This window comes from Dermacentor silvarum, chromosome 4 (assembly GCF_013339745.2).
Source record: "Dermacentor silvarum isolate Dsil-2018 chromosome 4, BIME_Dsil_1.4, whole genome shotgun sequence".
Lineage (NCBI taxonomy): Eukaryota > Metazoa > Arthropoda > Arachnida > Ixodida > Ixodidae > Dermacentor > Dermacentor silvarum.
In genome coordinates, this window is record NC_051157.2 from 180,437,634 (window position 1) to 180,454,970 (window position 17,337).

Below are 17,337 nucleotides of genomic sequence, written 5' to 3' on the forward strand. Positions count from 1 at the left end.
TTTTTTTTGCAATCTAAAGGAGTCATTTCAGGACAATGGTTTCAATTTAATGGAGTCTTCAGCTATTTCAAGCATGTAAATCGAGCATGTATTTCAGGCTGGTAAACCTAGCAAAAAAGGTATAAAAGTGTCTGCCTAGGAAAAGTGTTTTGCAAGCATCCTTCCGCACGAAAAGTTTGAGCAGCGAAAATGCCGCCGAAGCGCATGCTTCAGGACGCATTGTGCAGAAAACAATGCAGCGCCATTTGCCGCGTAAGAACTTGCGAAAGCCGTGAGGTGCGCGGTAGCTCAGAGCACTTGGAGAAAGACGAGAGCTGACCATTCTTTCACTGCAGAGGAGGCGGGGAAGAGGTGAGCGCGCGGTAATGTGATCAAGCACGCGCTAGAGGGGCGAGGGGGCAGGGGACGCATGCCTCAGAAAAGGTGCTCAATAAAATTGAATACCGTATTCAAACATTGTGATCTACGGTTATTACTTGAAAATCTTCCTAGGGCAGGGCAAAAATAGATGCTTTCAACGAGAGATGACGTATGTTTAATGCATTGACTGTCCCATAAGCTCGGCCTTGTGTACAGGTACTTATTCACTGTGGTTTTCGTGTTTTTCGTCAAGCAATAAAACTGAATTACTAGAAAGTTAACTTAAACAAGTATTTGTGGCTATACATGGATCTATTAGATCGTGGTTCTTCAAACATGGGCTTCCTGGCTCCCAATGCAGCACCCCGGTGAAGGCTGCCTGCTGGAGAAGCCTCCCAAGTGTCCCTCACGAAGTGCATCCGCCACTCTGCCGTCGTCACAGTCCGCCCTCCGGTCCAGCACGCCACTGCAGCTGTTGCCTCGGCCCAACAGCGATGATGGCTCACAAGCGGTACGTGCCTTTGCCTAATGATTCACATTGTGGATTTGACCACCTGGCTGTTGCTCTGTTGCTGGTGGTCTCAGCACGTCACGAGGCTCTGACCAGCCTTATACCGACTCCTTACTCCTCATTCCAGGCCACAGAGGCAGCACACTTTTGTTTCATCAATTGCCTTTTTTTTTTTTTTCAGTGCTTCCTTGCTCTTTCGTTCTTACTATGTATCCGTTCTATGTGAAGAGGAAGAGCTGGCACCCTTTAAAGGTGCCAACACATAAATATTGTCACATTGTGGCGACGATGAAGAACCAGGCCGCCAAAATCGTGAATCACAAATATAACTTCTTGTTTGCCAAATTTGTGCCCGAAGAACAAGCGACATCCAAAGCGCAACAATAGCGGCAAGTACAGCCATTCGGTCATCGAAAATATGATCTTCAAGTGCGTTGGTTGTTCGTGCGTGATTCATCGTACATTCCAGCGTAATCGCTAGTGTTTGCAAATGTTAGAGAATGTACACCAGAATTTGGGTCACATGCATACGCTGATCATAGCTGTAGAATCAGCAATAACGTTCCGGAAATTTCAAATACAGTGGAACCTCATTAATAAGATCCTGCCACATACGATTCCCAGGCACGAACATTTGCTAGTGAGAACACAAAAAATGAACCAATGCAGTTACCCTTCTTTTTTACCGGTCTGTAAGTTACCGGAAAACACAGTCTTTTGGCACCAACGTTAAGTACAATGCCGTCGCAGCATCTCCACAATACTAGCCCGCCCTTCTCACATGAAAACGCCGACGCGCACTCGGTTTTCTGTTCCGGTGCCAGCCATTCTCCTCCCTGGTTGACGCACGCCGCATTCACAGCTATCACGGCCAACCCAGCTGCAAAATCACCTTCACCTACAGTAAAACCTTGTTAATTCGACCCTTGTTAATTCAGACACGTCCATTGGTTCCGGCACGCATATGCATTATTTAATGCTATGAAACTCTCATTAATTCGGATGTGTTTGGCTGCACATCGATTAATTCGGACAATTCTCGGAGCTCGGCAAGCGCGGAGGGCCGCAAATGTGTGTTGCATGTGCATCCCTTGTACATACAGCATACGGTGCACGCGCTTTCACGGAGAGTGAACGCAGTGCGGAGAGCAAACACGATGTCTCCGTCGCACGAAAGGCTGTGGGGGGATGGAAGCGAGGGGGGGGGGGCGCCGTTGTGCTCCGGAACCAACTGCGCATTTAGCGACCGGTGCAAGGCGATCTGGCGATTCAATGTTGTGCTCGAGAGGGGGAAAGCGGGAAGGCAGCGCAAGAGAGAGGGGGTGCGACTTTTACTCTGCTAGCAACTGCATGCTTGTACTTTGCGTGGCTGCGGGCGATCGCGCGCACCGTATCTTGAAAGCGATCTGCACACAGCTCCTACGTTTGTATGCGCTGTGCTTTCGCCGCTCTGTTTCCGTTGAAGTGATAGACCGCACGAACCTTTGCTCGCCGCTGCTGCCACATTTGCTCACGCCAGCATTTTGACAGCGGTTGTCTGCGGTCATCGAGTGTGATCTATTCATGTTTGCCTGTGCGCACTGACACCATGCTTGTTAATTCAGTTATAAGCGAATGTGTCCAAGTTTATGCGGCTGATAAAACTACTATCCTTACTACGTATAGCTCTCTACTGATTTGCTATCGCAATTGATGCTTCGCCTTTCGGGTGAAACTGTGACTTTTTTACTCAGTGTAAAGCTGTCGAGGATGAAGAGCACCGTCGACATCGCGATAGGTGGCGACCAGGCGACATTGGTGAAAAAATAATAGGAAATAATAGGGATGTGCGCGCGCTAGTGAAAAGCGTGTCTCAGATGAAGACGAACGCCGCGGCCGTGCTGTGAAGAAAGTCGCGAGACCTTCGCCGCTGCGAGCACTAATCAGGCACGAAATGACGACAGTTGCAGCTTCCCCATTGCATTTGTGCAAAATAGAAACAGAATTTGATGATTCATTCAGTAAATAAGAGCGTGTTGACGTAGTAAGCATTTGTTTATTGTTTTCTTGATACCCTCGATAATTCAACATTTGGTTAATTCGGACATTTCTTCTGTCCCGTGAAATCCGAATTAACGAGGTTTTACTGTATCTCTTTCACAACGCATGTGGCGTAGTGCTGCTGGAAGCATACTGCATGCATTTAATAGGCGATAACCCAAACACGCCACCATTCCCCGCTGCAGGCGGTGCAGAGTGAGCGTCACGTTTCGCTCTGGCAGCACCGTAGGCATGATATTCCAGCTTCGCCCACCAGCTGGATTTCGTTTCGGTTTCCTGTCGCTGTCTAAATCACTGTGCAGTAGGTAAACGACAACATGCATTTCAGGTCGCTTGGGCAGCAGCATCTTGACGCACGTTGGCATTTTGTGATGCATTGATTCGCGTTCGCATTATGTAAATGTCAACTACAGTTGGGTCTTTCAAGTGTCTTGATGACTTCGCATTGTACGTTTTCCCGATTAGTATGTTTTTCTTTCGCTTTTTTCCAGAACGCATGAGTGAAGTTCTAGTACATGGAGTGAAAACATTCAGTGAAAACAAGCGTCCAATCATGTACATGTGTCAATATCATGAGCTAAAACAAAAAAAAGAAAGGAAGCTAGAGGGAGAGTACTGCTGGATTGCTGTTCTATTACGTAAGAACTTGTTATGAAAACGTACGTATACTAAAACAGGGCTGTGCCGCTTTATCAAGCGTGAACAGTACCGCTAGAGGGTTGGCACACCACAGGAGTGGTTCTGAGAGAAGCATGGTCTGGTACAGCATAAGATTAGGTGGTGTAATGAGATTACGAAGTTTGCAGGGGTAGGATGGGGGGGTTGGTTAATGAAACGTAGGCGTAACTGAAGATCACTGGGAGTGTCCTTCATCTTGAAGCGGATTTAAAAAAAATAAAGTCTGATGATGGTGTTGATGAAAAATGAAGCGCAGGTGAAGCATATTACCATGTGAAACCTTGCATCGACACAGCCAATGCAGTTGCCGTCTTCATTGCATGATTTTCTTTAGAGACGTGCTGAAGATAAATAAGTCAACTTAACTGCCGCATTAGTGCTGTGATATAACGGACACATCATGGTTGCTGGGAGCAGATCTTGCACAAGCGAGAGAGTGAATGTAAGCGTGAGTAAATAATTGCAAATGGCGCTAAACACACCGGACAGCACGTCGGATACCAGCACAATATTTGTGTGTCCGCTTTTGTGTCTGCAAATTTGTGGGTTCAGTTTTGTTCTCTGTCCTATGTGTTATGCACCATTTACAATTATGCATCCAAATCAACCCATTCAGTTCTCTATCATAGTACAAAAAAAAAAAAAGCTTCACCCTTTTAATAAACTTTTTCATACCAAAAGCTTATACTAATTGAGCCTTGAAAAGAAAAGAATACATCACCAGACTAAACTAAGTGTTGTTCTTTAGTCTTCCATTAAGTTTTGATTAAGATGAAGCTTTATTACCTCAGGGTCAATGCTAATTTCCATGTTCAGATACTTGTAAAAAACAGAAATGACCTCATTAGACCACCAATGGTTTAACCAACTTGAGTTAAATTTGCTCCATTTAAGAGGGAAAACAAAATTCTACCAATTGTAGGAAGCAGAATTTGGTACTAGAGCGCCAATTTTTTCTTTCAAATGCTGGAAATCAGTCAATTAAAAAAAACAAGGACATAGTTTGCTAATCTGTAACTTTGAGAAAAATGCAGATATCGCAGTTTTATTAAGTGCATCTGTTCGAGTATTTCAAATGTACAAATGGTGATATAGGTTACGTGAAATTGTTACAATGCTCACGAGGGTTCTAAAGGTAAAGGTTTGGCCCTGTGTCTCTTTAACGTCCATGTCTGTTTTGAATTGTGCTAAAGGCTTTGCCAATAGGAGGAAACCATACCAACTAGCCCAAGAAACAGCCTCGTTGGGTTTTAAAGGAGCCCAACTCACAAATTAGTGATATAATTTGGAGTGGTGTACAACACATCAATATTGCCCACTTTGGATGTCTCAATAGGTTTACAGAACTGCGATATAATTTTTTTATTGCCGGGTTACGGAGTTGTAAAGTTGTTCCATGAAATTTTTCGTAATAATGTAATTTTCCACAATATTTGTGAAAAAATTGGTGGCCTAAAGAAAGAAACACTACCTACAATTGGTAAATTATCATTTGTACCTTTAAACCCAACAAACCTAATCAATGTCGGTGCAGTGTTTTCCGAGAAAACTGATTTCTCCATTCCCGGTGTATTTATATCAGAGCTCCAGAGGTGATGCTTCCTCTTAACAGCAGCTTCACTAGTATTTTGGCACACAAAGTGCAGCGAAGACTTTGATGCACGCCGCTTCTTCCAACCGCCTTCTAGCTCAGCAACGTGCGGCAGTACAGCAACAGCCTTCCACGTTCGCACGGCCAGCAGGTGAGACGCTCTGAGGAAGCTGCTGCTGCTGCTGCGCCATCCCCTACGGCAGCGTCCAGGGACGTCTTCCGCAGCCGCAAGAGCTCGACGGGTGTCTCCTTTGGTAAAGGCTTTTTCCGCTTGCGGTCTTCTCGCCGAGCCTGCTCTGCACCAGAACTAGGTGACGGTCTCTCTCTCTCTCTCTCTCACTACTTCGCCTGGGGCACTTTCCACTGGCATCACCAGCAGGACTCATTCCAGTGCTGCTGGATTATTTGCCTGACCACTTCGTTTCTATGTCGCATAGTATTTTCACTGGTTTTGCAGTCATCTTTAGAAATGTTGTCCCATTGCAGGAGCAGATGGTTGTTTAAATATGAACACGTGGAAACATTTTTGTGTTATATGGGTGCTGGGTGTTTCATGCAAATTTGAATGACAGCTTTTTGTCCAGGCACATTTAACGTTCGATGAGTGACTAGAGCATAGTTGAATTAAATGTAGTGTACATTTCAGTCCTCTGTGAAGTCATTGGCATAACAGGAAGGCTGGACTTATTTTATTGGGCTAGTGGCAGTACATGTTTCCAGAGCTTGTAGCTTGTGTGATCTAAGCTGTATTTCTTTCCAAAATGTTCAGAAGGATGACAAAACGACTGGCACTTTGCACCATCACAAAATATTACGTCTGGAGAGATAGCAAATGATAATGTCCAGTCCCTGTCAGTTTGGTTCTGTCACCTGCAGCCTTACCACAAGGGGAAGACAGTGATGAGACTTAATCTGTAGAGAGTCCATCGCCTGATGTGATGCTTTCTGATCAGTGATGGGTGAAAGGGTGAAAGCTTGACATTAGGGGCGTGCTAATACTTGAATGTTCGATTTCGAATCAAATAGTAAATGTTCGAATGATTCGATTCGTGAATGAATATCTAGTATTCGATTTTTCAAATATTCAGTTTTTAGAATATTCTGTATACGTATTCGTTGAATGACTGGACCCTGATCGGTGTGTTGACATGTGCAGCATTCACATGGCGTGCAATCTGTATCTGTACAAGGTTCGACCAAGTCGACCAGAGCAATCAAAACGATTAATGCTACGCGGACAAAGAGAACAACAAAAGAAGTGTGTATGGAAAGCATGGATGCATGTGCGAAGATCACGCTGATTCGCCACCAGAAGGCACGCTGATCGTATTGGATACGTGTGTTCAGTGTTTGCGCAAGCAGATTCGTGCATTTTAGAGCTTTCTGCCCAGATACGAGCACACAGGCAAACTCGGCACGCACGCTCGCGGCAGTTGCCGGCCTGCAGAACTGAACGACGTTTCCACGGCCGTCAATATAACCTGTACGCGTGATCTCACGACCAATCACTGATGAGCCACTCATAGGAAAATATTAATGACAAGCTTCCTATGGTGGTTTGCGGCCTGGTATCACATCAGCTGGCACCGAATTTCCGTCACAGCCGCAAAATTGGCCACACTGTCTAGCCCGTTAGGCCTAATCGGAGCGGCGGCGTCGGGTGTTAGTGACAGAAGTTACGGTTTCATACAGTTGTTGAACGGCACTCAGAACGCCGATAAACTGCCTAGCCAACAAAAGCGAGTGTATGGGATGACCGTTATTTACAGCCGCCATGTTTGTGAAACACCATGCAGTGGCCCCTTGTTCCGAATGCCATTCGTAGGTGCACAGCAGTGGTCCATTTTTATTGCTTTATTGCTTCGAATGACCCGTCACAAGACTACCTTCAGATTTACATGAAGGGCTCGAAAATGTCATGTGACCAGCACGGTGACCCTGACTGCAGGTGCATTTACATAAATGACAGATAGAAGCGGACGGAAAAGAGGGGAGGGGAGGGGGTGGGCTTGTCGTGGGCCTCCCTATTTGAGAACTCTCTGCCTTCGGCGCTGAACACGGTCGACTCATGCGGCGCCAATGACCGCGCAGAGCACTGCCGATCGTCATGTAATGCGCGTTCCCTGCTTTTGTCTGTTGCGCAGATCGGACTTAACGAACTGATACCCTACAGAAACCACGTACCTGCGATGAGATGGAAAAACCGTCCTGTTTCCTGGATGAAAACTGGAAAGCAAAACTTTCTAAGAAATAGTAGATTGCCATTCAGCACAGTATGACCCTCTACTAAACTGAAAATCTTATTGGTATTTAGGGCAACTTCGCTATTCCTTCAGCTTCAGAGGAAAAAAAGCACTTGATTCAATTCGACTGAAATTCTGTCGATAACAAATATTTTCCAGACCTTCACATACGAACTGAGTTGCTATCAGTGCTGGCATAGTAATGTGGAGTTCCCTTTAATAAAGGTAGATTATACTATACATCTCGATGTACCTAAGCTACCGATAGCTTAGGTACATTATTTGTAAAGTAACGTGATTAGCCTCCTGAGCATGTGCAGCACCGGGTTTTTTGCACAAAGTTCCCAAGCATAAAAGTTTGGGTTAAATTTTCTGACATTCGATATTCACCTTTTTTTTCTTGATTCAATTCAATATTCAATCTGAAATCTACTACTATTCAATATTACGTAATACTATTCATTAGTCGCACACCCTTACTTGACATTGTTCAGAGAGAAAGGTAGTGAAAAGATTGACAGCACCAAGAATAAGAATGTGGGAGCTGTCATTTGAAATTTCAGCCGTTTCCACTGCATTCGTAGGTGTAACACAAATGATGGTGACCGCATGGTCTCTATGGCAGGCTTTTCTGTTTGCAATGTCCAAACCTTGGGACAGGCCATTTTGGGAGGTGGAGGAACAGTGCAAGAAAGTCGGGATTTTCTTTAATCTTGAGCCTGGCTATTCTACAAACACAGGTGCTTTGTAATGTCTCGACTTGGTCACGCAGATAAATCAGCTGCTCTGTTAGTCATTTCTGATAATATTTCAAGAGCAGTTTATTGGTGATACAGTAAAACCTCGATAATTCGAACTCGGTTAATTTGAAATTTCGGTTAATTCGAAGAATTTGAGTGGTCCCGTCATTCTCAATGCAAATTCAACCGGATAATTTGAATGGCCCACGTGGCTCTATTCGGATAATTCGAAGTTTCCGGCTGGTAGCAATGTGCGGCGGTTAGGTTAGGGCGCTCCGTACAGTCGCCAACTATTCCGAGCTCGTGGGGACTGAAAAATAGTCCGAAAAACTCGTTAGGCAAAGAAAATTATTAGTGCGGCTTTAAAAAAAACTCTAATAATGCCCTGCCTCATACTATGCTTGGAGGGGATCGACTACCTTGGATTTGCGCAGCAGTGACGTTGTCTCCGTGTACAGTCGACATGAACGTCACCGCGTTGGCGATCTCCGCCAACGGAGTTTGCCATGGAGATCCAAGAAACAAGCTTCGCACCGCGTAGCTCTAACGAAGGCACAGGAGGTAGCGCCAATCACTGAGACATGGGTCTCCGAGATACCTGCTCAGTGTACACGCCGCGTTCAAAATAGTAACCGAAACTTTAGAGATAAAAAAAAAAACCTCGCTGAATTACCAAGCGTGGAGTCAGCGCGCACGAGCGCGGCCGCCGCAGAAGCGAGCGAAGGTTCGTGCGGTCTATTGCTTCAACGGAAACTGAGCGGCGAAAGCACAGCACATACAAAGGTCAGGGCCATCTGGAGATTGCTTTCAAGATACGGTGCGCGCGAGAACCCGCTCCGGCGCTAAGTACGCAGTTGTTAGAAGAGTAGAAGTCGCCCCCCCTCCACCCACCGGCCTTTCGCGCGAGGGAGGAAGTCGCGTTTACGCTCCACCGTGCGTTCGCTCTCCATGAATGCGCGCGTCCCCCACACGCTGTCACTCGCACATACGGCGGGCGCGCGGCAATAAAAAAAACATCCCACAATAAATGGTTAAAAGGATAGTGCAGAGCGCATATACTAGAAAGGAAAAAGAAAAAGTGGAGTACTCTGGAGCGTTTTATCAGCCAAGAAAGAGCGGCCATGGCCTCCGAGACGGGAGGATGGCGCGAGCTCTCTATTGATAGCGCGCGCCTTCTAATTTTGGAGGCTATACAGCGAGCCACTGGAATCCAAGCCAGTGCAAAATTCAACATGGCGGCCTCCAAGATTGGGTAGTGTGGCTCGGAAAGAGTGATATTTAGTCCGGGAAATCGACCTTTGGGGTCTCAATTTGTCCGAAAAATTGGGTGCGAAAATGCGTGAACTCAATGGGAACCCTGACGGTGCATTTTTGAAGTCCGGTATATCCATCAAGTCCAAATTTTTGAAGTCAAACACCCCCACGCCCGCTTTCGCGGCAGTTATCGATTCCGTGAACATCGTTCGCAACTTTGTTGAGTGCAGTGCGGGTGATATTTGTATGCTACGTGCTGTGAGCCAGCTGGAGAGCATGGCACTAGGGGTGGCGAACTACCGTGCCAAGTAATCCCGCATCAGTGATTACTTCGAGTAATCTTTCTCGGACATGGAAAATAAAGATGGTTTCTTTTTGCGGCAAGTTCTTGCTTGTTTTCTTTTTTTTAATTCATTTCGGTTAATTCGAAAATCCGCTTAATTCGAAGAATTTTCGTGGTCCGGCGACCTTCGAATTATCGAGGTTTTACTGTATATTGGGGAGCATGTAGTGGGGCTGGAGTACAATTGGCTCACGAGCCACCATGCTTGATTGATGCTCCTGTATTTGTAGCTTGGTCTTTGCATCGGGCAAAAGGCGCAGGTCAATGACTAGGGACTGCAACACTCGCTGTCCAGTTCGGCTCCAGGTTCCTGCCGGCGTACCCAGTGGAAAGTGCCTCACGACTTGGTGTCTCTGTGTTTCTGGACTGTCGGTTGGGCATGCAGTGTTTGGGGCTACTCTTGATGACTGCTGGCTGCCCTGTTCCTTTGACACACATACTTCTCTCTCTCTGTTTTTCCATGGTTAGAGCTTTATGAGAGCTCAAAGCTCATCTCTCCGCACTGGGAGGAGTGTAGCTATTCGCAAGAGATAGTGTGCAGCATTAATTAGCCTTCAAGTTCTAATTTTCCGCTGCTTCATTGGTTTTGCTGTTAGTATCAGTTTAACAGTTTTGAGTAAGCTGATCAAACAGAAAGAAATGTTCCTACTCATTAAAAGTAACAATAATAATTAAGCTCTTACCCACAGAAAACGTCCTGCCATTTTCTTTTTAAATTTCCACTGGTGACAATATACTCGCATGCAGCACATTAAGCAGATTGCTGTACATGTAGCCACATGCCACATCGCATGTGTGATCTGAGCAGTTTGTTGTTTGCTGGACCCAAAGGCAAAGAAAGGAGTGCTGTTCCCCACATACCTGTGCCATCCTAGCTGTTAGGCAATGCTCACAGTATAGTGCTAACAGGCTCTTGCCATGACTATTGTAACTGTGCCCTAACAACCAGTATATACCACAGCATGCCTAATATTGCAAGTAGCTGCATCGTACTGCAGGTTTGTTATTGCTGCTCAGGGCATCAATTTTGATTTCATGCTGAAGTCATCTACCTGCCATGTCCCATGGCTTTGGTGTTAGCTTTTGCTGTGCTTTTTATGAGTGTTTTAGGAATATAACTTTCTCGTGTGTGAAAAGAAGTCTGCATTCATACTTGACGGACACTTACTCTCTGGCTGGACAAAATGAACAAAAGGAAGCCAAAGCTCTAATTTAAATGAATGCAGGCTGCCAGGGATGGTGTAAGATAAAGGGCTTATTTTAAGGCAGGATATGAGGTGCACTTATCATTAATTTATTAACGCACTCTCATGAGAAGGGAGTTGAATGCTGCTTCTACAAATTTAACCTGAGTGGTGGAGTGGTTCCAAAGTCGCAATCAGGGGTGGCGACCGTTAAGTTCACCACAGATGAAGCCTGCCATGTCAAGAGATTGTCTGTCACCTTATGCACTCTCTGTATACCGCAAAACACCTTCTTAGTAGTATGCTACTGCGCAGTGCACATTCCATGATTGCTGCAACGTTCTGGGCTCTCTCTCCTTGCATGGTGAATGCATGGCATGAAACGGGCTGTGATGGTTTCTCACTTAATTCTTGGTTGGGCTTCGTGGCTGTGACAGCTGGTGTTCGAATTTTTTACCCATTTGCTGCGGCAAGTTTTTTTAGCACACTTATCTGAGGTGGGTTTTGTTGCCTCTCAACTTGAGACAACAAAAGAGTTGCGTCTTGTGTTGTCTCGCCTTTGTGTTGTTTTCACTCGAAAAGGTTCGTAGCCATAAGTGCTTTAGGCGCACAAATGCATCTGAGAGTTCTATATTTTTTCTGTAATTGTTACTATAAACTCTGCCGTTTGCTTGTGGTAAAATAAAATAGACAGTGGTAGACATAGGTTTCAGAAGCAGAATATTAACTGATGAAATAGAAAACTTGAAACGCTGTTATTTGCATTTACTGCTGCAAAATATATACAGTCGAACCTCGATGTAGTTAACACTAAAGATATAACAAATTATTGGATATAACCAAATGAAGGCCATTCAGAACGAGTGACTCTCTGTATACCACAAAACACCTTCTTAGTATACTACGGTGCAGTGCACATTCCATGATTGCTGCAGCGAAGAAAACTTCAAGTTAAATGTATATCGCACGGCTGCGAAGGAAAGTTTATTTTTTTTCCCCTATGTATGGCATATTCTGAATAGTATCATAAATTCCAACCCACATATAGAAGCATTTTGATTTAGCCAATCACCACTTTGAAGGCCAAGAGTGATCAGCAGCAGTTGAACAAGGGATGCCTCAGGCTGCAGTGAATGTTTCAACAAGGGGACTTGTCAAGGCAATGATAACTCCCGTTGTCAAAAGGTTGGCTCCAAAGATATCTCTCGTTCCACTTCAACCACTTCAAGCCTCCATTTTCGTGTGTACGGAGGCCAAGGAGTGTGTACGGAGGCCAAGGCCAAGGAGTGTTATAGGCTTATGAGTAGGTGGACTACAGGGCATGCCATATGCGTGGTGACTAGTCATGACATGTTGTTGTAACTTTATAATTATGGTTTTTGTTAACTTGGAGGACAAACACACTAACCACATGCATCCATTCAATACTTAGACTGCCAGTGTATGAGTAGCACCACGTAATTGCACCAGTGCGGCTGTGCTTGCAAAAACCGGTCGAAATGTGTTAGTGTGTTGTGCTGAGATATGCGGATGTCCTTGTGTCCCATGATGGTTGCACGAGCGGCAAATATCGCATTGGGTGCAAGTGCCAGCAGGTTTGAGGAGAGAGGGGTTGAAGCCTTCCTTTCGTGGGGTGCTCAGGGGAATCACAAAATGTTATCGACACCACTGGGCAAGTGATATCCCTCTGACATTGCCTGTGCGTCTTTGGTTGCCAGCAAGTGGCTACTGCGGAAGGCTCCGTCACCATTCCCATTTTCCCGCACAAGTTAGTTAAACATGTTTTTGCCGTGACAATCGCCGTGTCCACCCATATCCCCAGCTCGTTAGTCAGAAGCCCCTCATTACCTATTGTACAGTCGAATCTCGTTAATTCTAACACACTTAATTCGAACTGCCGGTTTATTCGAACTGACGCTGTGGTCCCGTCAAAGTTATGTGTATTTCAATAAGCAAAAACGCTCGGCAATTCGAATGCAAAAGCATTTGCGACATTTAATTCGAACATACCGCGGATCAACAATGCTCTCAGCAGCGCGCCAAATAACGCGGCGGTGCCTCCGACCGGCATTGCTCCAACACCCCCTTAAAGCAAAAGCTTAGGAGAGACCCCTTAATGCAGCGGCGGAGGCCCAGTCCGGCCAACGAAACTGCCCACTCCGGCAAACGCTCGCTTCCCGATGACGACAGACAACGAAACTTCAGGGAGCGGGTTAAGCTGGCGCCAGGCCAGCTGGACCAGCGGCGCCGGCACCCATGCCGGCAAACGCTCGCTTCCCGATAATGGCACAAAATGAAACTTCAGGGAGTGGGCTAATCTGCGCCGGCCGGATGTACCGGTGGTGGGCGTGCACAGAGGCAGTCAAAGGGGAGGGAGCTGAGAGGGCGAGGGGAGCCACCGAAGCAGCGGAGCTGCCGAGGCCAAATCCGCTTCCCTGCCGCCCTCCTCCCTCACCTTCGACGGTCTCCGCGCACGCCCGCCCGTCGCGCCCGTCACCATCCGGCACCGTCCACTCCCTCAAGTTTTGTTTGCTGCCGTTATCGGGAACCGAGCGTTGGCCGGCGTGGGCGGTTGCGCGCCGCGATCATTTCACGACTCGCACCGTTCGTACATCGTGCTCGAATACTTCGAAATTCTTCCTTAAATCCTTTCTTTAATTCGAACTTCTTTTAATCTGAACAAATTTCCGGGCCCCTTCGAGTTCGAATTATCAAGATTCGACTGTATTATTCTCTTCGAGGGAACCCTCAGTGATGTAAACTATGGCGAGCTGGCCCGCTCGAAGTGTTAGTTGTAAACGTAATAAATGCTTTCCGAGTGTACACGTGGTTGTCATCCATTGTTTCCTCGAGCTTGTACTCGACCGTGGTTGATGGGTAGGCGTGGGCCAACCACGGTGTGTGGTGTCCCGAGGCCTAGCGCCGTTGGCATCCCCTTATTCTTACAGATAAAATATTCATAGGTTAAAGTGTCAGTGTGTGCTTTCCAGTTTCGCTCATCTTAGTGCAGTGCTATTATGTAAAAGCACCAGAGAAGTGATAGTGCCACAAATATTACGCGCGACACTACGATAAACGTGTAAGTATGAAAATTTGGTAGTGAATATGATACTGAGGGCATTAAAAAGCCCTTGCTTGGCCATATTGGGCAGAACTTGTTACTGGTCCTAATTGGTGCATGTCTAACTTATGGATTCAGTGCAAAGAAGACAAACAAACGATTGAAACCTGCATGACAAATGCCACTACATGGCATTTGTTACATGGCGAAAGGGTGAGCTGTGCAGTTTTGAAATGCAAAGCTTTTACTTTCTTGTAGTTATCTATTTTAAAAGGCTATTTCCTGTTTTGATTGATACTGCTTGCTGGTACAGTGTACAATGACACTGCATTTTAGAGCACAGCTTTTAGGCGGCCGTTCCTGCGTTGAGCGTCGCCGTTGCTCGGCGTAACTGAGCGAACGAGCACAGCGAAGGATGAAAGAGCGAGTGCAGAGTGCAGCGGGGGATGAAAGACGGCGATAGCGGAGAGGGCGCGAGGAGGAAAGCGGAGGAGGAGTGTATGGCGAAAGGGTGAAGAGAAAAGCAAAGTGCTGCACGAGAGTACGAGATGGCGCCATAGTAGCGTGCGCCGTAGTGCGCCGATGACGTCATTACTAAGGCATGTGGCGAGCGCTGGGCGAGCATGTACATCAATACCATATACGGAAACAAAGCACTGGTGTGTGCTTCGGACCCACATCGCATGCGCTACTTCACCTGCGCCCCTGCTAGAGAATGTGCTTCACACGAGATCGCGCTTTCTTTCTGAACAATGAGCAACGTAACTGGTGGAATTGTCAGTGAACTTTTTTTCTTGTTATTTTCTTCTTACGTTGCAGTTTTTCTTCTGTAATCATAAACCAACTTACATCTTCAAAGCTGTGGTAATTGAAGATATTAGAAATAAACAGATATTGGTGGCAACTTTAATTATAAATAACGTAGGTACAGGGCAACAATTTTTGGAAGGAAACAAAGAGACAGGAAGGAACACTGCATTCTACCTACGTTATTCAGTATGAACCAACTCACCCAAATCAAGCTGTTGTTGCTTTAATTATGGTTTCTCGTGGCAATACAACCACACTGTGCCACACCTTTCACCAGAAAGATATGTGCGTTTGTTTCTTCGCGTTTGAAAATAAATTACATAGTCATTGGTATTTGTTCTATGTGCTTCACTTTGTCGTTTGCGAATTTGTAATTTTTTAGCCCCTAGCATTTCCTGTAGCATGTCGTTTCCTTGCTTTTAACAGCACTGCTAGATGTGGCTTCTTAAATATGATTAAATGGGTTATCATGTTCACTTTGCAAATTGCTTACTACACTTGGCAGCTCATGGTCAGAAAGAAGCCAAGCATGCCTTTTATATGTTATTAAATTGATTTTACTTATCGCAAATTATGGGAAAAAATGGAGCTTGAGGTTATTGGTGGGTGCCTCGGTGCAGAGTTAGTTACTTGTCTAGTTGCGGCGGTATGTATCACAAGCTCTCCTTAGGAAGGGCTTTTGTAGTGCTGATTGTGCATAGTACCACAACCTAGGAGTTTCATTTGGCTGTTACTACGTCGGGATATGGGGGGGGGGATGCCAATGGCTCTCTACTTTGGCACACCGAACCCCGCGGTTGGCGCATGTCTGCCCATCAACCGCCGTCCTCGAGGAAACAATAGACGACAACCAAGTGTGCATTCGGACAGCATTTATTACGACTGCAACTAACACTTCGAGCAGGCCAGCTAGTTATAGTTGACATCACTGAGGGTTCCCTCAAAGAGAATATAATACACTAGGTAAAGAAGAGCTTCGGACTTACCATGTGGGAGATACGGGCAGCCGCGTCAATTGTCGCGGCAAGAACGCGGTTCACTAACCACGTGCAGAGGGAATACAGGAGCGGCGGCGGAGCCTTCCGCTATCGCCGCTTGCTCGTGACCAAAGAGTCTCGGGCGATGTCAGAGGGATCTCACATGACACACCCGGTGGCGCTGATAGCACTTGCAAATCCCGCGCGCTGCCCGCGAAAGGAAAGTTCCCCTCTCCCCACCCTGCCTGGTGTTCGCCGCGCGTGCAGCGGTCATGGGACTCTAGGATTCCCACAACTACTACAAATGTAGCATGCATGTTGCCGTGACAGCTAATGTGTTGCTATGACTGATCATTCTAACAGTGAATTTTGCATGCATTTTGGAGAAACTGCCGGAGCATGTATTGGAATTGTGTCCAGATTTTGCTAATTGGACATCTGCCAGAGGCAAAAAAATTGCTGTATGCTGGATCACAGCTTTACTTGTCAAAGGGATGCTACGCACCATTAAACTTTCTATTGAATTCATGCCTTGACAGCAGAGCAAGATATGTTATCTGCCATGAAGATAGTTGATCCATAACAATTGGTGGAAGACACAAAAGCTCTCCAACTTTGATCAGTGGGAGACAAGTTCTTTATCAGGTAGCAAAAATAATAATAAAGAAACAAACAGAGGTGCTCCAGATATTTTCAGTTGAATGCACTTAGACAGGTGCAGGCATGCATGCTGTCCTGGATGTTGTGTGTGTTTTCGTTTGCAATGATCTGTAACTAAATATTACTGTAGTAACTAACACTGCTACAACTGAAGATCCTGACCTTCTGGTCCAAGCAGCAGTTGATGGCTGCTGTAAAGATTTGCAAAACATTTCTAAACTGCCAGATGTTGGAACTAACCACGTGCAGAGGGAATACAGGAGCGGCGGCGGAGCCTTCCGCTATCGCCGCTTGCTCGTGACCAAAGAGTCTCGGGCGATGTCAGAGGGATCTCACATGACACACCCGGTGGCGCTGATAGCACTTGCAAATCCCGCGCGCTGCCCGCGAAAGGAAAGTTCCCCTCTCCCCACCCTGCCTGGTGTTCGCCGCGCGTGCGTCGGGATATGGGGGGAATGCCAACGGCCCTCTGCCTCGACACACCGAGCCCCGCGGTTGGCGCATGCCTGCGCATCAACCGCGGTCCGGTACAAGCTCGAGGAAACAATAGACGACAACCACGTGTACACTCGGAAAGCATTTATTACGACTGCAACTAACACTTCGAGCTGGCCAGCTAGCTATAGTTGACATCGCTGAGGGTTCCCTCGAAGAGAATAATACACTAGGTACAGAAGGGCTTCCGACTTACCAACTGGGGAATACGGGGGGGGGGGCCGCGGCGTTTGCCGCGGCAAGAACGCGGTTGACTAACCACGTGCGGGAATACGGGAGCGACGGCGGAGACTTCCGCCGTCGCCGCTTGCTGGAGACCAAAGAGACCCGGGCGATATCAGCGGGATCTCACGTGACCCACCCGGTGGCGCTGATAGCGCTTGCGATTCC

The 17,337-nt window shown here is 46.5% G+C and overlaps 1 protein-coding gene across 2 annotated transcripts in view; it reads left to right on the top strand.

The window, feature by feature from the left end:
* Positions 1-700: 700 nt before the first annotated feature.
* Positions 701-17,337, top strand: part of LOC119450791 (liprin-beta-1) — a 64,820-nt gene continuing 48,183 nt past the window's right edge. Inside the window, exons 1-2 of one of the 2 annotated variants that reach the window (XM_037714289.2) lie at positions 701-871; positions 5,278-5,491. In XM_037714289.2, coding sequence (XP_037570217.1) covers positions 716-871; positions 5,278-5,491 — 370 coding nt within the window. In that variant the 5' untranslated portion in view covers positions 701-715. The remainder of the gene's footprint in view (positions 872-5,277; positions 5,492-17,337) is intronic. The other variant, XM_037714290.2, reaches the window with a different exon arrangement.